This window comes from Excalfactoria chinensis, chromosome 12, assembly GCF_039878825.1.
Source record: "Excalfactoria chinensis isolate bCotChi1 chromosome 12, bCotChi1.hap2, whole genome shotgun sequence".
Taxonomy (NCBI): domain Eukaryota; kingdom Metazoa; phylum Chordata; class Aves; order Galliformes; family Phasianidae; genus Excalfactoria; species Excalfactoria chinensis.
The window spans coordinates 5,721,971-5,746,740 of NC_092836.1; the positions used below are offsets into that span (position 1 = coordinate 5,721,971).

General features: G+C 42.7%; 1 protein-coding gene across 6 annotated transcripts in view; it reads right to left on the bottom strand.

Moving 5' to 3' along the window:
• Positions 1-24,770, bottom strand: part of SLC25A26 (solute carrier family 25 member 26) — an 84,909-nt gene that overhangs the window by 8,055 nt on the left and 52,084 nt on the right. For all 6 annotated transcript variants that reach the window (XR_011905066.1, XR_011905065.1, XR_011905064.1 and 3 more), the window contains 4 exons: positions 19,620-19,664; positions 9,050-9,119; positions 1,934-1,998; positions 428-501 (listed from right to left, as the gene is read on the bottom strand). Coding sequence is in view for 3 of the 6 variants with exons in the window: in XM_072346998.1 (XP_072203099.1) it covers positions 428-501; positions 1,934-1,998; positions 9,050-9,119; positions 19,620-19,664 (254 nt within the window). In the remaining 3 variants the exon portion in view is untranslated. The remainder of the gene's footprint in view (positions 1-427; positions 502-1,933; positions 1,999-9,049; positions 9,120-19,619; positions 19,665-24,770) is intronic.

Here is a 24,770-nt window from a genome sequence, read left to right on the forward strand (position 1 = left end):
CACAAATGCTACCAAAGGACTCTTTTTTTCAGAGCATCGCTCCGAGGTCAGAAGAACAATTGCCATTCTCAGGAACGAGTAAAGTGAGGCAGTTAAGAGATTGAACTGACATCACCCCAGACTTCCTACAGCAGTTAGAAGAAAGTCCAGAACAACATTTCTATGCCCCGGTGACAGGAGGAAAGCAGCTGGAAAACTGCTCTGGAGTTGCTTGGATTGATTAAGATGATGCTTGTTTCAGAAAACCTGTATTTTTGCCCTGAGTGCTGTTCTCACCTATTTGACGGCTGCTCCCTGGCCATGCACACAGCAATAAAACACTTTTCTGTATGACACCATTCAAACACAAGCAGGCCACCATCCCCCCTCCTGACCCTCCCCAGGCACACAGATACACTTGAGATGTGCTTCTTCAGCATGCGCTTACCCTGACAGTCCTTGTGTCCTCCAGATGCCAGCAAGAGCAGCCAGAACGTTTCCGCTTGCAGTGGTGGAACCAGCCTGCCCCAAAAGAGAGAGAGATTGAAAACTCTTGCCAGAGACATTTAGTTATTTATTAAGCACCCAGTCCCTCACTAGTGCTACCTTACAGAGGTCTTAATGACCTCCTTACCCCAGCACAGGCAAAAGCTTATTGTCTCTGGGAATGAGGCCGAGGGCAGAAGGGGAAATGCAGGCACAGAAGAACAAAACAATCACCCCAAGGTCACAGAGCTGGCTAATTACAGAATAGGAGCTTCGGTCTCTTCTGCATTACACTCTGCTCTACATCCAGCAACTGACTCTGAGCAACATAAATAAAAACACACTCTAATAGTAGCGATAAGTGACTTCGTTACTCACTGGCTTCAGAATAAAACAGCATCCTGGAGATTAATTTTAAAAATACTAATTACCAACAACGTCTAAAAGACACGAGCAGTGTTCTGAATGGGGAAATTACCTTGAGTGGAAAACAGGACAAACACCAGAACTAAAGACAATTAAATTACATGTGTGATCTAGTTAGTGTGAGATGACTAATGGTCTCAGAACATCTCAAAGCACCACCATTCCCTTACCAGTGCTGACCTGGTTGCTGAGGACAGCAGCAGACAAATGAAATCCATTTCCTAAAGCTTTATCATTAATGCTGTCCACAGGCAAAGAAGCTGCATCAGGAACAACCCCCAGCAATAAGAGATACGACAACACATGGTGAGCACAGATGCGCATGACTCAGCTGAGGAGGTGCATGTCATCAAGAATAAACATCCCTTCACTGAAAGATGTGAGCCACAGGGTAAAAACAATCCACAGGAACTCCAGGATGCCTGACCTTTGCCAACATAACAGCTCTTTTCAGGGCAGGTAAAGGCTTTAGGAACACTATCCACTGAAGGCTTTAAGCTATGTGGCTTGCTTAGCTCTGCTCTGGATCAGTGAGAATGATGGGAATACTAGATTTATTAGCACTTTAACTGCTCACTAAACATACTAATCTTACAAGCCATTTTCCTTCTGCCTTGGATGGCAGAACTAAGTCCATGTGATCTCTGCGGTTTAAAAATGTAGGATGAAAATCTAGTGTCAAACCCTCCTCAAAAACCACACACACAGAAACCACAATCCAAACAACAGAGGAATACATTCCTGTTGGGATGTTTAACTTCGGACATCGCTGCGTGACCCTCAGCAAGTCTGGGGTCCAGCAGAACTGCAGCACCTTCTCAGACAGCTACTTTGGGAAAAGACCAGAAGAACAATTCAAGGAACAGAACACAACCCCTTTAATTCTGCACACAGTGCCTGCTCACATCTAATCCTGTCTCCAAGGAGAAGAGCAGAAGTCATTATTAATATGCTCTGAATTTCATTCTGTAATGGCCACTGAGACACTCTGAAACTACCCCCGCCATTCATCCACATGCCTGCTGGTATTTCCCACTCTTACCTTTGCCAACATAATTCTTGTCTTTGCTACGTCGAGAGGTGTGGTAACTGCAGCTGCAAATCCACCTGAGCAAATTAAAATACCAAACACAAGTGAGACATTGTTGGTTAAAAATGAATGCCATAATACCTATGATTCTCATGGTTGTGGTCAACACTGCTTCGTTATTAATGCCCACGGCGTGTTTCCTCATGTCAGAATCCAGGTACATTTGTCAAAGTTCCATATATAGAGCGTTTTATTCTTGTATGTTGGCTTAAGGAATAACAGTTCTGTGCTATTAACCGTACACTCGGGTATCCCTGCTGAGATTGGTGTCCTCTCAATTTGGGCATGTATGAAGAATATGCAAAAGCCTTAGCAATAACAGACTCTACTTTCAACAACTGCAGGCAAGCATGGAAGGAAAAACCTTCTCTGCTTCTCATGAGAAGGCAAAATAAGTGCATCACATTGTGCTCTACCTTGAGAATTAAAGTGTAAACACCCACATTTTAGAAAGATAGAAGGAGAGGGAAGATGTTCTACATCTGAAACACACAGACTGGATCTGAATTTCAACTGTTAGACCCAAGACCCAAGGGAAAGGGAAAGAAAACAAGCCAGAGTTTGGGATGGAGCTCATTTCCAATGAAGAAGATGAGCTCAATATTGGAAAACAACAATGTGAAGCTGTCCAAAGATCTTGGAAATTGTCAGAAGTCTGCTGCCACAAGTGCCATCTTCTCCCAGGCACTTTTATTCTCCCTAATCACTCCCAAACTTCACCCTTGGAGCTCATTACTTTCACTCAGAGCAGCCAGCTCAGCTGTGGCTTTCATCCCAAAAGCCAGAAATCTTAAGCTTATCCATGTGCACGTCTCATCCACAAACATGTGTCTATTTCTCTACACTTTAACACTGTGGCTACAGGCTACAGCCTGGCCTCTTGCACTACCTACAGACCAGCTTTTTTGCCGCTTTTTCTCCTGGGCCCTTATTCCCTTTGCCTTATTTCGCCATCCTAAAATTAACTCTGATTTCTCTCTCCCTCTTCTGTTCACAGTATTCTAAGCGAGTAATTCGCACTGAGGAAGAGCCAAAGTGAAGGAAACTTCTAAAACACTGGAGCAGCACAGCAGTGAGTGAAGAAAGAAAAGGAAAGAAAGGAGGGAAGAAAAAAAAAGACTTGTTCTGAAATCTGTCCTTTGTGTTCCCTTTGTTGTTTTTTTTTATCTCGCTGCTCTGGAGCTTGGATAAACTCTCCATCTGCTACAGCAAGGAACAAAGTGACTCCAGAGGCTGAAGCCTACGCAGTACCCAGGGAATAAGCTAAAAATAGCCTATTTTTTTTGCTCCAAGCTTTCTGGAATGTAGAAAAATTGATCTTCCTTTTCTTGGGATGGAAAGGGAGAAAACATTTCTTCTAACATCTGACAAGTAATGAAAAAAAAATGTCACCTCCCCAAGTGGATGGTTTTACCTGCACCTCTCACAGCCACCGCAGCTGTAACACATTAAAGCCCTGCTTTCTGTCAGACGGGGGCTGGCCAGCTGGCACCCTGTAATGACTTCTCACAGCTAATTAAGGGACGTCCCATGATAATTCAGGGTGTGCAGTAAGGCAAATGTGCAATCCCCTGCATCTCCAACAAGAATAGCAGGGAAGCAGAGTTAATGAACGCCCTGCTTCGAGCAGCAGCTTCTGCTCACTTAAGGTTGGTCCATCAGCTTCACTCTGCCGGAAGTTTTCTAGCAGCGACATCTCACTAAAAAGCAGAAAAATGGGTTGCACTCACGAAGCCAAAGCAGAAACTATGAGCAAGTTAAAGTCAATTCCAGCCCGTTCCTGGACCTTCTTTAAGGTCAAAAATCTTTTCATTGTGAGCCAATTTTTGACTAAATGACCCAAAGGGTTTGAGATCAGGTTAGAGACTTGGTACTCGTGTCAGCGATGTATTTTTAGAGTAATAAAAATAATCTCCATGGAAAATGGTGGATTTACAAGTCTGGATGTGGAAGTTCTTCCTTTGCCCACAAATCAAGATACAGTGAATCACGTGGCTGTTGGATATGTATCAAGCAAAGATCTCAATACAGCACTGAGCCGTAGGGGTGATGGTGGCACTGTTGTAAGACAAACTTACTTTCCTTATTGGACCCTGTTAATTTTTTTAAGCAATCACTCCTAACAGCTTCGATCTCAGTTGACAGCATTCAGAACAAACACATTCATTCCAATACAACCTTCCAAAACACTCTTATCTAAACAGTTTAATTGAGACAAATTGGTTTTCATTTTTCCCCAGCTAACATCTGGATCTTGCAGACTCTTTGGTTATTAACTTTTCAGTGTTTCTTTTTCCATCACTGGGAAGTATTTGGTACAGATTTACCAGTCAATTTAGAAAGACAACAGCAACAATAAAATGCTTCGCAAGCACAACAAGCAGCAGGACAGCGGCTAAATTAAATGAAAGTTTGCATATGCTTAACAAAAACATAAGGTTAAGGTTAACATTTGTCAGGAGCAACATTTTATTGTGGGCAATAACTCCGACAAAATGAACATGCTTCAGCCTTAACCCTTATTATCCAAGGTAATTTTAGAGTGACCTCACCAACAGTACTGCATGGATATCTCCAGACTCCAACAGCTGTCACACATGGCTGATAATGTCTGCTCAACAGTCAGAAAAAATAAGGTATAGAGTGAGAGTGAGAGGAAAGGCCCAGACACATCCAACCTCATGCTTGTGATCTTTCTGTCTCTGTAGAGCTACCAAAGAGAAAAGGCACCTCCAGAGCAGCCTGGGACCAGACGAGACGACTGACTTACCAACTCACTCAGAATGAAGACTCCTTTTACCCCTTGCCCTTAGAAGGATCTGCCAGTGGCTTGAGCTCAGCAAGTAGGTATAAAGATAGATTTGCACACAGGAAAAGGCTCTTGGCTTGTTAATGCTTCTAGCAGAGCAACAAACACCTCTGTTGAGAAAATAAAAGTTCATGCTACTGGAAAATTCATCACCTGTCTCCTAAGAAGTTACAATGGACACTGTATATTCACACATGTCAACTGAACAGCCTAAAATTTACCTAGTGCAGGGTGTTAAACAGAAAATCCCCCTGCTACTCACACCTTCCCACTGACCAAGTCACGATGGAGGTGCTAGAGACAGACATTCACTGTATACTGAGGCCAAGCAGAGAGCAATTTACCTTTACTTGACAATAGAAATAAAAAATCTTGAAGACTTCAAGATAATCCTCAAGGTTTCTGCTGGCATTTCCTATCCTTCCTAGCTGTCATGTGCAAATAAAAATTGAGAAGCATCAGAACAGAATGAAGTACTTCATTTGAGAACAAGTAATAACCCTAGCATCTAGTGGTAAGGAAGCAGTTCTTGTTTGAAGATGTATTTTATTGATATTAGGTTAATGTTTAAGAAGTTGATTCTGGTTCTTTACCACTGCAGGAAGAACCTTCCAGTGGCAGAGTAAAGTGACCTCAGCAGAAGTACCAGGAGGAGAAGTACTGCTCTTCCAGTGTTGGACTGGTCTGGGTTTAGAAGCATGGTCCAGGCCAACACTGAACGGAGATCTTGAAAACTACTCAGAAATGTATTCAGAGCTATAGAGTTAAAGAGGCCTTCAGACACAGTGTGAATCTTGTCAGAGCCAATTAGATCAAAACAAAAGTGATGGGAATTCCCTCCAGTTAACGTGCAAAAAGGTCTCATTAGTGCTTTTATTATTCACTAGGCTTGCGCCTCCATTCTCTGTGACTCTGTCAAAACAGAGCACAAATTATTAATGTTAAGTCGTTTTTGTTTTTAACTCTGGGAGAAAAAGGAAGCATCTTTAATAGAGGCGATTTTCAGTCACATTAAATGGGCACTCGGGTGCTCTGACAAACAGGAGAGGCATCACCATCGCAGGGCAGCGCTTTGCCTTCCTAACAGTGCTCAATACCCACGGGCAGAATTTCCTTGCCACCAGCCCAAATCTGTGGAGGGCACCAGAAACACACACAGGCCTCTCTTCTGGGACAGCCTATAATACGGATCTGCTCTTGAGTTCCTCCCCGCTGCCTGCTCACGTATCTCCTTCTCTCAGTCCCTGACTGCTCCAAGTGACTCCTCTAATTAAGACACCAGAGATGATGAGAAAGCTGGACAAGGCCTCTGGGGATTAAATTATTAACAGACGAGAGAGAGAAGATTCCAAATATCTGATATTTATGTTCATGCCTATTACGTTTCTATAAAAAGCCCACGGATAGCACACATACATCTCACACATGTGCACTCAACAAGAGTCAGGCCTCTCATAGCGCTTTGGCTGAAATCACTGTTATTTCACAGGCATTGGGGATGGAATTCAATATATTGTTACTCTTTGTTCTGTCCTTGCCAAACAATCAATTACGATGTAGCTAGGAACTAACCAACACAAACACATACATACATACATGTGTGTGTGCACCATAAGGGGAAGCCAAAGAGAACCTCTCATTCAGTTTGTTTCGGCTTATTACCCTGCCCCTCAGGACCTCTAACATATTTTTAGCAAGCATTGAATTCAAGCAAGGAACACAGGAGAAAAATCACGTCTGTGTGACTTCTCCAACCCACAACTACCATGGTGGCATTTGATAGCATCTCTGCATTTAAAAGCTGGATTTTGGATAATCTTCTCCATTGGAGGTTTATAATGTGATGATTTAAACTCATTCGGATGCATAAATACACCCTATTTTCTTCACAGGGTACTGGTGGCGTTTCAATTTTCACTTTGGGTGGGAAAAAAAAAAGGGGGGGGGATAAAATGTTTGGTCTGGTTTTTCTTCCCTCATTAGAATCTGTAAGTAGGTAGTTAAATGTTTTTCATGTGGAATAGAAACTTCAGAAAGCAGGAAATTATTTTTCCACCTCCTCCATTCACTAACAGGGTTAAATATTTTCAGTAAAACAGAATGGATGCGGGGCTGGGTTAGTCCAATGCAGATTCTGCCCGTTATGTGTCTGCAGAGGAAGGGAAAGAAAGGTAAGGTTCTGATCCAAAGCCAGTTTAACCCCGTGAGTTTTGAGCAGGCTCTCAAAGGACACGTCAGACAGGAAGTTTAAAATGTTGCTGGTGAAAAGGGAAGAATGGGGAAAGAACGAACAAAGAAGGAAAACCTGGATGGAGAAACTGAAGCTGCAAGGTCAACCACAGAAAATATCATCACCGGTTTCATCACAAGCTACAAAATGGAACTCCAGTTTTGCAAAGATTCCTGCTTTGAGAATAGAGCTTACAAACTGTCTCACTGAATGCGAACCTGGAACTCCCTGTGAGTCTTCAGGACCTGGTGTCCCCCTTGAGTGCAAAGAGTCGGGTCTCCCAGTGCATGCCAAGGGCAGCAAAGCGCCTGTGCATGACTGCGCCTCTGGGAGCTCCTTCTGCATTTTTCCACTGGAAAGTGAGCACACACTACCAAACATCCATCAAACAGTAGCAAGTTCAAGCACAACTGGCCAGAATCAAGACATCGACGGAAGGAAACAGAGGCAATGGGCTAAGTTTCCAACTGAGGCACCAAATTGGACTTCAGGAAATTACTCCACAGAGCCTTGGGTAAATCAGATAACCTTTCCAGCTCTCTGAACGTGCCCTAACACAGTTTTTGTATCAATCTGACTGTAAAGAAATCAACGCAGCTAAATTAATGATCTCCTATCACACCTGCAGACACCCAGATTGCATTTTAAAGCATTTTTAGTCTGATAGCTTGTTTGGTTTCAAAACAAAAATGAACCATCTGCTTTCAACTGCTCTCATTTTGTTTGTGCTGATTAAGTCCGTGTATAACGCAAAAGCGGACCAAATTTTAAGCAGAATAAAAACTGCTTTCACATCAAATAAACATTGAAAATACATCTGGACACACAACAGATCACCTAAAATACCCCCTCTGGCCCCAAATGGGATCAATTCTATCCAAGCTACTCCCCTCGCTGTTTGCTGCTTGCATGCCTGGTCTTCTAAACTGAGCGCACTCACAGCCATCAGCCCTCTTCTCAGCTGTGTCGTTACAGTGCCTACCAAAAGGAAGCCTCAGCCTCTGCTGGAATTCTGTTGCTATTAATACTTCAATTCCCATAAGAGAGCTTATTTTTAAAAATGACATACAATGTAACGGCTCTGATTTTACAAGTCATCAAAGAACAAGCTTCGCTTCTGATAATCTCTGTTTCAAGAAATGCTATAATTTCTGTTTAAACAGGATTTATTTTTTCCACATACTCTGTTACTGGTTTGGAATCTCAGAACGTATTTTAATTCCTCGGGGACAAGCTCTGGCTATCCATCTCCGAACGACTAATCTGTTTTTCTATTAAGACAGTTAAGTCTCTCCTCCCTCTAACTTGTCAGCTCTACTGATGAGTCATTAATTGATTCTTTACTTCTTTTTCTCTGAAATAACTACAGTAGTCTAAAGTCAAGCAAGAAGCCTACTGAAGAATTCAATTAACTTCTGGCTTGTTTGGTAATAAATAGTGCAGTATTGTATTCTGCCACTCTTTATTCTTGTTGTAGCGTCTGGAGATTGCCCAGATGTTTCACCCTCCGTTTTTTTGCTGCGGAAGGCTTTTGCCTCCGGGCCGTGCAGTGCTAGCCTCTGCTCTCCTGACTCTAGTTAATCTACATGGCTGTCAGAGCTGTCACATGAATGGTGAATCATGGCCTCTCACTGCAATCACTTAAAGCCCTGGGGAAGAGCTCAGAGCAGACAGCTGCACAAACCCGCACCCAAGCGAAGTCTCTCCTAGATGAGGATTTTACAAATCAACTTGGAAATAATCGCAAAGCCTGACTGACAGGGCCCTGGATTTTAAAGAACAGAAATTTGTCAAAAACAAATTGGTTGTCTTTCAAACAGACACCCTGGTTTGAGTCAGTCTGCTGTGCTTTTTTTTCCCCCCTTCTCTTTCCTTTGCTGACTTTTCTGCTTCCAAATAACAACTGGATCCGTTTTCTTCTAAACAAACTTGAATTACAAAGGAATGCTGTTCTGCTATACTTAATAGATTTGCACATTTTTCCCTTTCTTCTTTAGTCATTCCCAGTATAACATATAATCCTTTGCACCTGCAAAAGCTCCACAGACTGCTGACTGCCAAGAATCCACCACGTGACCCTGCTTCCATGACCAGAGATCCTGTGTTTAAAGAGAAAGGAAAATAAAAAAGTTAATAAATGTTTGAATCTATCTGATCCCCATGCGAGTTAACTCTGAGGATGGGAACTTAAGCGAAAAGCTATTTTCGTGGCATTTTTCAGTGATGTAATAAGTGATTTTTCCCAAGGAACTTGTGTACTTAAACGAGCAGATGGAGTGAGAAAGATGTCTGGAACGGAGAGCGGCTTGAAGCAAATTGCTTTCAAGGATTTCATATGTATGTATTTACGCCTGTGGCCATGCAACCTTGCAAATATTTTGTGAATTTGTTTTCTTTTTGGCAGATAAAACCATGCAAAGCAAAACACCGTGTGAAAGGGGGCAGCATGCAGGCAGCAGCACCATCTCAGCCCAGATGCACCCAGCACTCCCATGTGAGATGAGCAGTTCATATCCCAGTGTGATACGAACTGTTTGTTCCCCTTCACTTCTTAAACCAACCCCTCCCCTTGTGCTCCCATAAGAAACCATCATTAAGAAATAACTCTTATCACTCCCATTATATTCAGAAGCAGGTGTGTCTGTTTTTCACTTGGCGTCGTTAGGGACCACACACCCTTCTCCTTGCCACTGCTCCCACACACCACGCTCCAACCCATTAAACCCTCACATAAACATGCACGTTCTAAAACACCAACAAGAACCAAGTCTTCTAAAAAACAAGTATTAAGAATCAGGTCGAACACACAGTTTGATGTCCAACTGGTACCAGCAACTAAGGCCAAAGCTTGCTTGGGTGTGTTTTTATTCTGCCAGCTATAGTCACTGTTCTGTCCTCCTCCACCCCCCTCAGCATCCCTATTCCATCTTCTGAAATGCTCAACATTGGATGTTCTTTGGAGGAGAGACTTCTGTTTTATGAGCTCAGGAATGCTGCTTAGCAGAAAGGGGAGGACCCACGGTCCTTCTGAGGCCTACTGCAGAGAAATCAATAACTTTATTTTATAGCTACAGCACCACCTCACTCCTTTTAAAGCTGTATTATTTCCACACTATAACATTCTCTCGAAAGCAACCCGATAGCTGGGCTAAGCTGAGATATTGCTCTCAGGCTCCTGCTCTGCTATGCAGCCACACTCCACTGGGGCACGGGAACTCATTTCCCTCATTTGCTGACTCTTGATTTAACATGCTGTTCTTGTGACTTGCTTCTTCCAACTTGGCTGGTGGTTATATTTCAGCTGAATGTTTTAAAAATCAAACTGTTCAAGCAACAATGGCCAGCCACAATGTTGTTTGGTATCCTGCCACAGCTAAATAGCTGCAGCTCTGCTTTACGAAAGCACTAAAGGGATCTCAGTCTCCTTAATGCTAGCCATTCTTTTTCCTGGTGTTTTCACAATGCGTTTCTATTCTTCTGTCAACCACAGCATAAAATGATTTTCATCTTATAAATAAATAAATAGGGAATCATAACTCTTCAAACTCATAAGATGCTTTTCTGGAATAACTTATGCTCTTTGGACACGCAGCTTTCTTGCAAGTCAGTCCTGCTGGACGAAGGACACCATGCTCCATTATAAGACAGAGCACTGCTCCAAAACATCTAGGTATTATCAAAGAATATATCCCATCTTCAGAACCCTTCTCACAACACTTACAGAGCTTAAGAAACCTCAACCTGAAAGGTTTAGAAATTTAACTGCTGCAGCCCCTTGACAGAAACAGCACTGCCTTTTTTAATTAAAAGTTCTCCAAATGCATATACATCTACAGTTCAACCTGAGAACTTGTGACAATTACTTCCGCTACGCAAAGAGCGCTATGAAAGATCTGCTGGAAGACCGACAGTGAAACAAACATATTAATACAGACATTCAGAAGCCCAGCCCACCCTCAGTCACAATGGATTTCTGCATCAAGGGTGTTATTGAAACAGTTCTACATGTCATTCTTATTAACTGGCTTCTAAGTCTGAAATCTAGTTTCTGATAACGTCTGGCCTCCTGGTACAGGTCTGTACAAACCGTGATGAATTCCCATCCATCATGCCTGCAAATTGACAACAGGTATTTGCAAGTGTCACGTAATATGGGAAATTATTTAGAAGGGTGGAGCCTGAGACGGTTCAATTAAATTAGGGTAAAGGAGAACTGGAGAACAGGAAGAAAATTCCCCAACAGTGAGATCTACTGAATAGCAGAGCCAGCCTCCCCAGGGAGGAGAGGAAAGCCCTCTCCTCTGAGTCATTTAAAAATAGACTGGAGAAGGCACTCAACACTGTGCTGTGGGGAATAATCCGGCATTGGCAGGGGCAGGATGAGATGACTTCATGCATTTCTTTCCTGCATCTCTGATTTCGGTGATTCACCCAGAGCTCCAAACCTGAATATGCAGAAGAACGAGAGAGAAGCGAGGAGGGAGAGGGAAGCTGAAAGGAACAAACGTCATGGAGCCAAGAGGCCTGGCAAGACTCTGCTCTAAATTCTTCCTAACCACACTTGCACTGCGGGCTGGGCTGCTGTGCTGAAGGTCACGCATGGTTTCTCTCACAGCCCACAGACCCAATCACTGACAGGGCCTTACAGTAAGTTGGGCTGGTAACGTCTTCAAAAACACTTGTCCACGTGCTGCACTAAGTGTGGTTTTAATACTACTGATACAGTGCAATGTAAAGAAGCTATGACAGGCTGTAGACCCAGGTAATAACAGCACTGTTGAAAAAATAGAGCCTCGTTCCTGAAAGGAAATACATGCTTTACTCACCTATCTGAAAACACTGACTTCTGATGGAATTGCTTATGACTGCCACAACACAAGACTGAGGTCAGAGCTCCCTGCTCATGGCCTCCAGAGAGGCCAAGTCCAGGCAGAAGTTCATGTGTAAGCCTTGCAGTGATTCTGCTTTTACTAAATATGCTCTTCCACTGCAAAACCCAAACTGGGGACCATTAGCAACATAATGGCAACAACCTGATTTGCCTAATTTCACCATTACCACCCAGCTCCTACCTGCTCACACTGCACATCTCCTGCAGAAGGCAGCAGGAGATAGAGACTTTTCCAGAGCAGTACCCATTCCCACTAGCATTCACAGCCTACGAAAGCAAAATGACAACGAGCACATTACATGAAAGCAGGCCGCCATGCCAAGCCTGTGTCATGTGTATTCTATTAAGCTGAAGGCTGAATAGAAGACTTTGTTTTCCACTTCAAAGGACCCCATCCCAATCTCTCGCTCTTCCCTTATGAATAACAAATTGGAAATAAATCTTCTGGCTGAAGTGCATGGAAACTCATACAGTTGGGGCCCTCTGCAGCTTCCCAGCTCAATCACATGCTAATTTTTTTGTAAACACTTTTATGTGATATATATGTAAATCTCCCTGTGCATTGCCGCACCATGTAAAGCAATACAGCGGCTGCGTCCTCCAGGGACTGGACCCAGCAGGAAGCCTGAATGCAGATCTCCAATTATTCCCAGGGATAATGTTTGCAGAGAAAGGTCCGGTTTTATTTGCAAGCAGTGTCTTAATTTCTTCCTAATGATTCCATTTCACACTGTCCCAGAGGACAGTATCCTCTACTTCTCACCTCAAACATTAGCTTTTTTGATAGTGAGAATACAATCACATCTGGACACCCCATTTTGCTGGGCAAAGGGTGCACTGGGAAAAGTCCCTCTTAGGATGCATCAAAGGCCTTTCAATAAATAAATAAATAAATAAGAAAGAAAGAAGAAAACTTTACAGTCTCCTTTAAATCCAAGAGGAGTTATATATAGTGCCCACAGATGCGATGCACAGCACTGAGAAGGCTGCGTGCACGTTGCACACACCTGGCCTCAAGATGGCCCAATAACTTTCTTACTCATACAAAGAACTCCTTACCTGTGCATCTGTCATATCTGCCTTACGTTCATGGTAAAAGTTCTGGGCAGAGCTCATCTCCCATCCTTCTGTTCACAGCACCATCAGGTCCTGGTCTACACTCAGGAGTATAACCTCATAACCTACGTTATAAGGATACCGGCACAGCACAACACTCACACTTCTCTCTCAAATCTGATGACCAGAGCAATATTCCTAATGCTGCCAGAGGCATTGCAGACAATGAGACAGCTCTGCCTTGGCCGTACTACTCTTCAAGCAGGTCTTATGATATACTCTACATTTGAGGCATGAAGCTGAGAAAATACTACAGCTCCCTCCAATGATAAGTACCTGTAGTATTTCTGTGCACCCCTCTGTTCAGGGCAGTGCTCAGCTTCATGCTAACAGAAAGAAATTATCTCTTCACAATAATCACACTGGTTTGTGCGTATATACCTTCTTGCAGAATGTATACTGCAAAAAAAAAGCTATGTCAATACTTGCCTATGCTGTTATGTATGTTATTTTTATTCACAACGTGGCATTCTGCATGGCTGATCCTTACAAATGCATGGCACATTAGCTACAGGAGAAGCAAAAAATGTCATAAGCAGATTGCAATTTCTAGACACAAAGTCGAAAAGCACAGAGACAAATGTTGTTCCCAGTGAATCTTACGTGCATATGTGCAGCATATGTGCAGTACATGTGTACGTTATCATGCAGGAAACATGCAAGCTCAAACATGGGAAAAATTCAGTGAAGTAAGTTAACTGTTGTCAAAACGTTGAGATGCTTTTCACACTAGTGGAGTTGTGCTCTCTTAGGCCAGTACTGAGTTTGGCCCTAGAATTAAACCCATCCAAATCCCAGATAAATGGAGAGAAAGGGAACAAAAGTTGGCCTACATGCAACAGTGTATTTTTCATGTTAAAAGTGTTTCATCCCCTCTCCCTCCCCCCCCCCATATATAACACTGCATTGATGTCTGTGACCCATTTGGATGTAAATCAAAATGGATGTGCTAAAAGCCTGGTTAAAGAAAATGTCTTCCAAACACTGTTCCCATGGCAAGGCAGAACATAATACAGCAGCCACACTCACTTTCCATGGCACAGAGGGCCATATAAGTGTCTGGGAAGGAAAACACAGTTCTAAGAAATCACTTCAAAGCTAGGCCAGCTTTCCTTACACATACACACCGCTACTACCTGCTAGTAAGTAGGCATTTCACACAGACTTGTGTGAATACATTACATGGAAGAATTAGAAACTTTGAAGATTCTTCAACAAGAAAAAGCACCCAAGTGAAGAGGTGAACCCTCCGCACCGATCATTTCTATATTCTACTAAATGCCACTGGCAAGCTTGGAGACTTCTAGAGAGCTCCTTGTGGTACAGGCACAACCAAGAGCATCACAATCTGGCTCTGTATCTACAGACTGCATGAGTCTCTTTTACTTCTGCTGCTTTAAATGCTGCATTGATGATCCAAGGCCACTCCAGTGCTGTAAGTAAGGACTGCATTTGTTTCTTTCTTTTTGGTGCAGATGGTGTAGAGCATTCCTTCGACTTCGCTTAAAGACTGTGTGAATGACACTTATTGTGACACTAATAAAGCCAGGGCTGTTTGCTGAACAGCTGTTGGGTACATTGTTCTTTTGTGAGAAAAATGCAGCCGTTATGCTAATGGCATGCACCAGCAGCACTGGCTGCAAATTACATCACGCCTTGAAATCCTGCCGTGGAAATCTGTTTTCCTGATACAGCACCTAAGCAAATGGCAGACACGTTAGGGTTATTTAACGATTAGGACTTAATCCCTAAATCAGCCCGATCGTTACTCAAAGAGTGAGAGAGGCATGGTAGAACACTTACTACATTGCCTGCAAGGAAATGGGTTTAAAGCGGGACCTGGTTTCATTTACTCTTGACCTACGTGCAGCTGAATGCAGCAGAAAAGAAACATTCAACTGCTCCTCCAGGAACAAATGGAAAGCTGTCACCTACCTGCAGAGCAGGGAAAACCATTTTGGGTCCAGTTTGGCTACAGTCCTCTATTTTCTACTGATTCTGTTAAACAGCACCAGATATGATTATAAATTTTAGGAGGGAAATAGCATGTGGTTTATTGTTTCAATGGTCGAGTTATAAACACGTCTTACTGCTGAGGTAGAAGCATTCTACCAGCTGTCAGGGTAGAAGCATTCCGTACACTTCTCTTTCTTATCAACTTTAAAAATCAGCTGCAATGAGCTCCAATCAGTCCTTGCCGTCACAGAAACCCACTGAGCAGTCCCTGCACAGCTTGCTTCGAGGTCTGCCTGCACTGACAGCTATGATTAGGGCTGAGCCCACCCTCACAACCTGACCTGTTCACTGAGAACCAGCCCCCAGGACTTGAGCCCTCTGGAGCAGGGAACCAAAGGGATCAAGTGAATGAGCACATGTACCACTGCCTTCACTCAAATGGATAATCCAGTCCACCAGCAGAGTTCCCAAGCTTTGCTCACTCCCAACATAAATGCCTTATGCCTGGGGTGAGAGCTAAACCTGGATAGAGAACAAGGGACCTTGTCCATCATGGGTACAAAAGGCAGCTTAGGAACAACACAAAACAGTTCTGATCCAACCACTCTTATGCTACCACTCAGATTCATAGGAATGGATGGACATTCCCCCTTCTCTTCATTGCCAGGCCCCTTATTTCACAGGGTGGAAACGTGTCTGTGTACTTCACAAACAGTTCTCTTTGCCTGAAGCCATTCAAGCATTTCTCTGCTTGTTCAGGGTCTCAGTCTGCTATCACATACCAGCACAGCCATTACAAAACCCCACAAAAGAGATCTGCCCATGCATTGCAGCTCCCTCTCTCTCACTGCTGCCTCTCAAGGTGCAACTTGAATACATGGTTGTGTAGAACAGCTGCCAGCGTGCGAGGTTACAGATTTGAGAAAACTATCTTATGATCTTATGGTAAAAGCCAGTGTCAAAAACCACGAGTTCACCATAGCTATGGGAAGACTCAGAGCTTTGGGTGCTGACCAGCATGGAGACTAAAAGGCAAATCCCAGCCCCACTCAGCAGTCAGTGCATGTGCCCCACAGGTCCCAGGGCAGCTGAGCAGCACAGGCTGTTCTCCTGGGAGGCTGCCTGTCCACCTGGGTTCTCTTACACACACAGATGACAGTGTGAAGTCAGCCTGACTTTGACGTTATGAAGTCTTAGCAATGTGCAAATGTCTCATCTCTGGATGTGTCACACGAAAAACAAAAGATTCCCAGGATACTAGGCCTGCTTTCTCTCATTAAAACAAAAACCAAACGAACAAATAAAAATGTATTTTTCCAGTCTACTCATTTGAGACCTATGTATTCCTGTCCTGTTTGTTCCTTCCCTCTTCACTGACCACCAGACCCTTCTCTTCAGACAATACATTAGGTCTATAAAGAGAGCATTCTTCATTTACAGCTGTGCTGGAGCAATTCTTAGCGGCTCTGAAGTGCAGCCAACATGCAGAAACATAAAACCCAAGAGGGCTGACTCTCGTTCCACCTGAGAAGGGTTTATCTTGCATACAGCACTGTTCTCCTAGGGAGCTGATCATTTCCACTCAGCCATAAATAGCAGGCTTTCTTGACAAGATGTTGCTGGGCTGAAAACTAGCCAGCAGTGCTCTGTTCTGCTGCTTTGTTTCTAAACCCTATTTTGTTAGAAAGCACAAAAACAAACAAACACACCTGATTCCTGCAGTATCCTCACAACAGGAACTATAGGTGTCATTTTTTCTCAGTTAGGTCTCAATGAAGAGAAAAGATGTATTTAAATACAATATGGAACAAGTGATAAATCTTTAACGTGCTGTTGGTAGGTGCTCAGACATGATGGTTAGAAGTACTGAATAAAGCACCTAACAAAGTAGATTAGAAAACAATACAGAAAGCTTGAGCTCCACGCGGCTTGAGACAACTGAATAAAGAAAATCAAGCACTAAGACTAACTGGCTATTAATTGTTTCTAAATTGAGTGTTCAACTGAGTTACCAGAAGCAAACTTGTGTTTGGAGCAACATCAATTCCTCGCTAATTTCTGCAACGTTGCGTTGTCAGAACCAACCTCAGATTTGTGATCCGTACAGAGATCTCTTTTTTTCTAACTTTACACCAGTGCAGGACATGCAGGTTAACTCTCACACAGGACAGCTGGTCCACATTCACAGACAAAAGAAAACTGCATGTAAACTATCTGGCTAAAGCCACCTGGAAGCATAAATAATAACCACTGCAGCTTAAAGCAAAGCAGATATAGAAAATGGGATGCAGCACAACCTCATTGCTGCCTACCACCAGGCTTTATTAGGCTTCTTTAAGCTTAACATTGTGCTCCTAGATGCAGAACACTTATATGAAGGAAAAGATGCTCTCCTTCAATGTGCTTCACTAACTTTCCTTTACAGGGGAAAGATATTTTTCATTCTTTTTATGCTACTTAACTTGTTTGGGGAATTTAAAGCCTGAGCTTATTATCCATCAGCTTGTACAGCTTTGTTCTAATGGCTTTTAAAATCATCCAGCTGCAGCACTTGTTCCATGCTCCTATGCAATGATCTACGCATCACACCCAACTACTCCTTACTCCACTTACTTTCCATAGTAACCCCACTGACACAGTGTGGAGAAGTCCCTCAGCCACTGTCTTCAGTTAACCCTTGGATATTGAGATTTTGCGCCATTTGTCTCTTGTCCCTCATGCTCCAATCGCTTCTTAATTACTGCCTCTTCATGCTCCCTTCAAAGCACCCACAAGAAGCCCTGCACTGAGTCACACTGCTATTGATGCTGCCAACCACATCCCACCAGCTGATTTTTCATAATGATTTTTCTCCTTTTACCGTCACGATAATGTTTTTTAAGAGCTCAATTCAGATAAACAAAACGTATTCTGTCCTCACTGCCTGTTGGCTTCAATGTGACAAACCTCCAGCTCTCTTCATGTGCTAAAACCAAAATGAATGAAGCATGCAAGATTGATTTTTGCAGGTTCCTGCTCCTGGTTCTGAGGACAGAATTATATATAGCAAATATACTGCAGCAGAACAAACTTAACCTGGTTTTGTTTCTTTTCAGGCCTGCACTGACCATTAGATTAAACATGTTGCCTGCTCACTTTGGTAGCTAGTTGTCTTCAAACTGTCTACTTCAAGTTTAAACAATAAATTTTACTGCCACAGCAATGTGGACATTAGTTAAAACAACTTTGCATTCTGGAAACAACTACACAATGTTGCTGTTTCAAGTGGTTTGGGAGAGAACACTGCACTTTTTCTCCCTAAGAGCTGCCACCTCTTGCTTTCAACCTCACTAACCATTAGCAGCTCACGCTGGCAGGGCTGCAAGGAGTTTACAGAAAGCGATTCTGAAACACTGGCTGGGAAGCAGATTCCTTAATAAGGCAGCCAGAGCTCCATCAGGGAACAATGCCCAGAGCTCACCAAGCACCTGCAGAGCCTGCTGCAAGCTACAGCTCAGCTACAGGAAAGGTCTTGATGCCTTTTGTGCTCCTCCTACCTATACAGTCCCCTCCACATCTGCTTCCCTGAAACCTCTAAGATGCAAACATTTCCACTGTGGGGCTCTGCCCCAAGAATGACCCAAGGTACTGACATGAAGCAGGAGCTCCCAAACAGGCACACAGACTGAGAATATAAGACCACGTTTCCTAAACAGAAGCATGAAGGGGCAAGGAACATCATTACTGGCTCCCATCTTCCCAGAACTTCCCAGTTTGGGTCTCAGTGCAAGGCTCTCTCATAAGTTCAGTACCCTTAACAAGAAGAAAATTACTCTTTTCAGCTCCCCTCTTATTAATGCTATATTTTGCTACACAGCTTTGCACAATCTGCAATAATTTTCCATGCTTCCAACCCAGGATCTCAAAGTACCTAAAAAACCCTGTCTCTGCTCCATCCTCCTGCAGTGAGGACCATACCATCATTACCATTTAAAGGAAAAACAGAGGGGCAGAGAAACTACATTTCAAATTCATCTCTGTGCTCAGAAAAATACACCATGACTCCGTCCATGATAAACAAAGCAACCAGCTGGGGGGAGAACAGTGCATCATTCTGAAAGACTGCACTATTAAACTATCATCCAACCGATACCTTCTTTAAATGACCTTTGAAATAATGTATACACAGCCAATCAAAACAGCACGTCAGCGATGTACTGAGTCTCTCCCTGTTCACAAAAAGAAGCTCAATCAGTCTTCTCTGTATCATTTGCAATTTCCTGTTACCACAAAGAACAAAATGCTAAAAAAAAAAAAGTTGAAATAAAATAAGAAATAAACCAGAATAAAATAAATCACACAACACAGATGGTTCCCACTCTATTTCAATCAATAAAAACAGTCAGAGCAGCAGATATGATTCCTGGCATGCTGGAGACTAAAATTTAGACCGCATGTCACATATCAATGGTCAGATGCTCCCTGTTGTTTTTCAGATAGCCAAGCAAATGATGTTCACATGCACAGGTAGGTCAGTACCTACTTATTGATCCTTGGATGTGCCCATAATTGTGATAATCAAGTTAGACAAGTTACCATGGGACAAGTGACCATGTGAGCTGTATAACTTACATTTCTATAACTAAAGAGGACATACCTTTAAGAACTCCCAGAGAGGAAACTGTACCAGAGAGAAGGGAATCTGGTGAGGTGGGAATAGAGAAAAACAACAATGTTACAAAAGTAAATTTGGTTAGCATGTTCCTCAACCAGCCAAATTAGTAACAGTTATTGTTCACATAGTGAACTACATCTTATTACACTTACAAATCTTTAAGGATACTTTATGTACTCTGCCATTAAGCGACTGGTTTCACTAAAGCAGCTCTACTTTGTTTATCGCATTCCCTGCTGAGACATTAATGTACTGTAACCAGGGTGGCCTAGAAGAGCAATGAGCAGTATGATCTAGTGCAGGGACATTCTCAGTTTGATGCTCTGCCAAGAAAGCCATAAGGATGGCAACATGCTGCCAAGGCCAGGAACACGGCCTGTCAGAAAGACATCTTCAGTAACATGCACTCACACAGAGCTGCAAACAGTCGTGCTCTGCCCAGCTGCCCAGGGCTTTGCAGGTCGAGCACCAGCTGTAGAGATAAACTTTTTGGAGCATCTCTCACTGATCTCACATTAACAAGCTCCCTTGAGAATTCCAAGCAGGTAGTGAAGAGCTACCAAACCCAAGCAAGACCTAAGGGGGAAGCTTCATGTTTCACTTCTCATCAGCTGCAATAAAAGGGTCTTCTGCCCAACAGCTCACATCTCTACCTCATTGCTTCTGCAGTGGCTGTGCATTTACAGCTCTTGCCCCAGTAAATGCCTTGGGACTAACTCAACACATAGTAGAAAAACAAACATACTGCTCCCTCAGCTCTGCAGGCTCTGGGAGGTACCTCCACCATCTCTCCCTTCCCCAGAAATGATGCATGTTGAGTTAGTTTTCTCCTTTATTTAGGTTTAGCATTTTCTGTATCATTTTGCTAGCCTCAGAAGATGCCTAAGCAACTTTTGCCATGAAAAGTAGCAGACAGTCAAAATGGATCAGATTTGGTTAATATGTAACTGATGGCATTTTTAACATCACTAATATCAGGTTAAAAACATTCACTGCAGAGATATGAGCAGCTTATTAAATCTAAATTCACGCTACACAAAAGAACCTGAAACATCTATTCAACATCACAAGAGTTAAAGAGTATTGTCTCCTTCGCTGTGTTGCAACTAATGATTAATAAATGAGTCTATTAAGTTAATCTGCCAGGCAAAACTAAGCTTGACAGACACCTGCCACAGAAAATTTGTTATCTATTCAGGCAGGAAATGGCAGTGAGAAGAAATCAATGTCATTGCTGTACACTGAGCTGACAAACTGAAATCTCAGAGGAAGTTTGTCATCTTGAACAATGAGCAGTTTCCCTGGTGGCATCCCAAAGCCCCAAAGAAAGGTCAGGCATGGTTCTTATTTATCAGAGCCTTGAAACTCAACTGGAGCAATTAAATTTCATTTTTAATACCGGGTGAAAAAGTCCAGCTATTTGACAGTAATGTGCGGTAATATATTTATGAGAAGATATATGTATATCCACATGCTGCTACATCATTGTTGAACTGGAGTTAAACAGCATGATTTCTGTGCAATGTAAAACGAAAAGCAAGAGAATATTCTGTTACATAGGCCAAAAAAACACCAAAAAAAAAGAGAAACAATACCCACTACATTTGCTTCACATTTATTAAAGAAGAGAAAAGGAAACACTCTATATCCAGCTGCACTCCAAACAAAACAAGCTTTCAAATGCTGTCTCAAAGTTTTGCTTTTTCATACTTGAGAATGAGTGGTAAAAATTACGCAGCTATTAATAAGACAAGGGAAGCTTTTGACAGGAAGCTCTTTTTTTATCTCCATTATTAGCCAGAAGCACTTCAACCAAAGGGAAGTTTTTCACAGCTGCTGTTTGATTTTCAGAATTAATGGTGTTTGCCTTCTATGTCCCAATCAGGGGGAATCAGACCTGGACAGGGATTATCAGTTCACCCTCCCCCATAAGTGGCTGTGACATTCAGGCTTCCAGAAGGCCTGAAAACGTTTCAGAGGCTGGTCAGTGGGGTCCAGACAGCCATGGGGCTCCCTCCTAAGCTGCAAAAATAAGCAACCAAAGACACACTATGAGAAAAGACAGACCTGCCTTCACCAAGAAGATCCTAGCAAGAGATGTTCCCCATTTCTTGGAGTCAAAGTCTCTATTCCAGCTTGTTTGACAACATCTTAACAAACAAAACCAACACAAGCAATTTCACGGGGAGTGGAACTAAAGGGAGCCTGGCTTCTTGCAGCTTTGTTTTTGTCATCAGATAATTCACAAGCTGGGTTCAGTGAGCTTCTTGGGACTGGGACCTCCATCACTTCTCTCTCAACCACACTGCTGAACATTCAGTTCATATTGCAAGCCTTCCCCCAAACTCCACCATCACCTCTGTTCTCCCCTCACACGCCTATTTTCAAGAAACCTGAAGAACTGAAATCCACGTGCCTCCTGGCCATGTTTCTGTGGGCAATGCATCCTACTGGGCAGGAAGCAGCCATGGGCCATGTTCACCACAGGGTGGTTGGGTGAGCAAACACCCTGTTTGCATAAGGCTTGTTTCCCTAAGAAGCCCAGACTAAACAGCCCACACCCAGAAGTAGCATTAATGTATGCAAAAAGAAACATCTCTACAAGGGTAACTAATCCAACAATGAGAAAGCCTTCGGATGCCTTTTAGCTATCCCTCTACCATGAGGGACGTGATAAAATCTCATTTTGAGGCGCTTCTTAATTTGAACATCTACAGCATTTGTCATTTGATTCCTTTTCACATTCTACTTCTTAAAAGAAAAGCTCTTCAGCAATGAACAGAATCACACCCTGCCAGGCAGTGATATTTATGCCTGAAATAGGCTGAGGCAACAATAAAAATATGGTCCACACATGTGGGTAGCTTTCTGCCAACAAATATGAAACCCTGGCAAGCTCCACCAACCTCTCATTTAACGTTAATATAAAATAGACAGAGAGTACCAGTCCTCATGTCTGGCCTAATGTTATATAACCTCAGTGTTTGTTCAGCAGAGTCAAATCTTACACCAGAAAAATAAAAACGCTTAAAGCTCCCAAACAGCTGTAAACCATTCTTCTGAAGTGTTTTATAGGTTAGTGAAATTGTCAGTCATTCTGGTGTTCCTTAGCACTCTAACTTGATGTAATTCATGTTGTAGATTCTTATTTTTTATAGATTCACTTAATTCCTCTGATACAAAAGGGTTTTGAAAGATTATTTTTTAGTAAGTTACTCCTAGAAAGATTTACATGTCACAGCCAGAGCAACGGATACACAGATCTCCACTTCTGAGAAAGATACCAACCTGCCTGCAAGTACTTAAGATATCACAGAGCAAAAGAAATCCCACTAAATACTGCTTAATAAAATATGATTTAAGGAGGAGCTTAGAACTAGTACCATGGAAGTGCATCAATACAGAACACTGGTAGTGGTGATACTCCTTGTAACTAAGAGAATTGAGAATTCCCCCATTCAAGATCTGTTACTAAACTGCAAGCTGCCATCGTCCTGAAGGAAGCACTGCAGGAAGAGAGCGTGGAGAGCATGCTGAAGGATGGGCAATGAAAAGAAAGTTGAGGGTGGAGGGGAAGGAATGAAAAGGAAGAAAAAAAACCTCATTAGCCCCTTCAAAACTGGGATTCCCTGCAAAATATGAGAATTCTTTCACACAAAGAGGAAACAGATGTCCATGGCTGGAATTTGCATGTGGCTTTATTCTCTTCTAGAATACAATAAAACCACTCTTCTTCCCATCCTCTGAGCTAGAAATTAAACAGTGGCATGTCATGCAGAGTCCAGCTGTGCTTTCTACCTCCAACCTTTATTAGCAATTTATTTAAAAACAAGAAGAAAACGGAGAAAGAAAGAGAGAAACAAGAAAAGTGTAAGAAATGAAAAACGATGTGGTATGCATTCTCAAAACAATATAAAACCTACAGATGTTCTTACTAATCTGTGGCACGTGTTTGTTTATTCAGGTTTTCTCTGTCTCCAGTTCAGCAGGGCCTTGCTCTCCAAAAGAGATATCTGCTTTTACAAATGTTAGAGTAAATACCGGAGGAGACACTGCCATAAACAGCTAGAGGAAGAAGCAGGCTCACCTTGCAAGAGCTTTCTCAAAGTCCCCGAGAAACTGCACCTCTGTCCCAGGAACTCATCAGTTTCTCTCACTAATGCCTACACCGTTCCCTATATTAACAGCAACAGGAGAAAAATCAGCAGTGATGAAGATGATTTAGACAGTGCTGATAGCACAAAGGCAACGGCAAGAACATCTGCTCATTTCAGGGAGAAAGTTCTGCAGTCACCAGTGAGCAGTTCTCAGACTTGCACCTAATCTGTCACTCGTGAGCACTTTTATGAGGCTCATAGAGATGCTATCACTGCTGAACCCTGCATTTATTAGGAGGGCTCCACCACAGCGCCTGAGCTGCACGCGCCAGACTGAGGCTGTCCCACTGTAATCGCAAAGAAAATAACAACAACTCACTTCTGAGTATGGAAAAAATAAATATTTTCTAAGGATGCAAATTTCAGATCCATTTTTCATTTCCTTTAGTCCTTTAAAAAAAAAATCAGCTTTTTTTAAAGCAGGTTGCAGATGAGTAAAATAACCCTGCCTGCCCACACAAGTCAACACCAACATATTTCAGCTAATAATCACAGCAAATCAGCCTTTGGGTCTTGTCTTCTCTTACAGTTCTTCACACACTTGCCCAGTACATCTGGATTATGATAAACTTGTATTCCAACTAGAAATACATTTTCCCCATAACACAATTGGAGAAGATAGCACGAAATGAGGTAAGCATCTCCTTTGGTCATGACGGAGACCATAGCAATTAGCACAGCTATATACAGCATGGCACAAAGACCTTCTGCAGGGCTGCCTGAAGGTGAAGACACAGAGGAGCCCAACATAGCCATCTTCAGGGGTGTCAGGAAGCTGACGACGTCAACTTCTCTCCTTGCAAAGCTTCAATGAACACTGCTTCCCAAGCCCTTCTCCATAAATTGCAGACTCCACAAGAAACCTAATGAAGGTAATTTGTAATCCCAATGTGAATGAAAGGCTGTCAGAGTCATCAGCTGTGTTTCTGTAGCTCTGAGAGATGAAAGGAGTGAGCATAGCGAAAGAATAACAAGG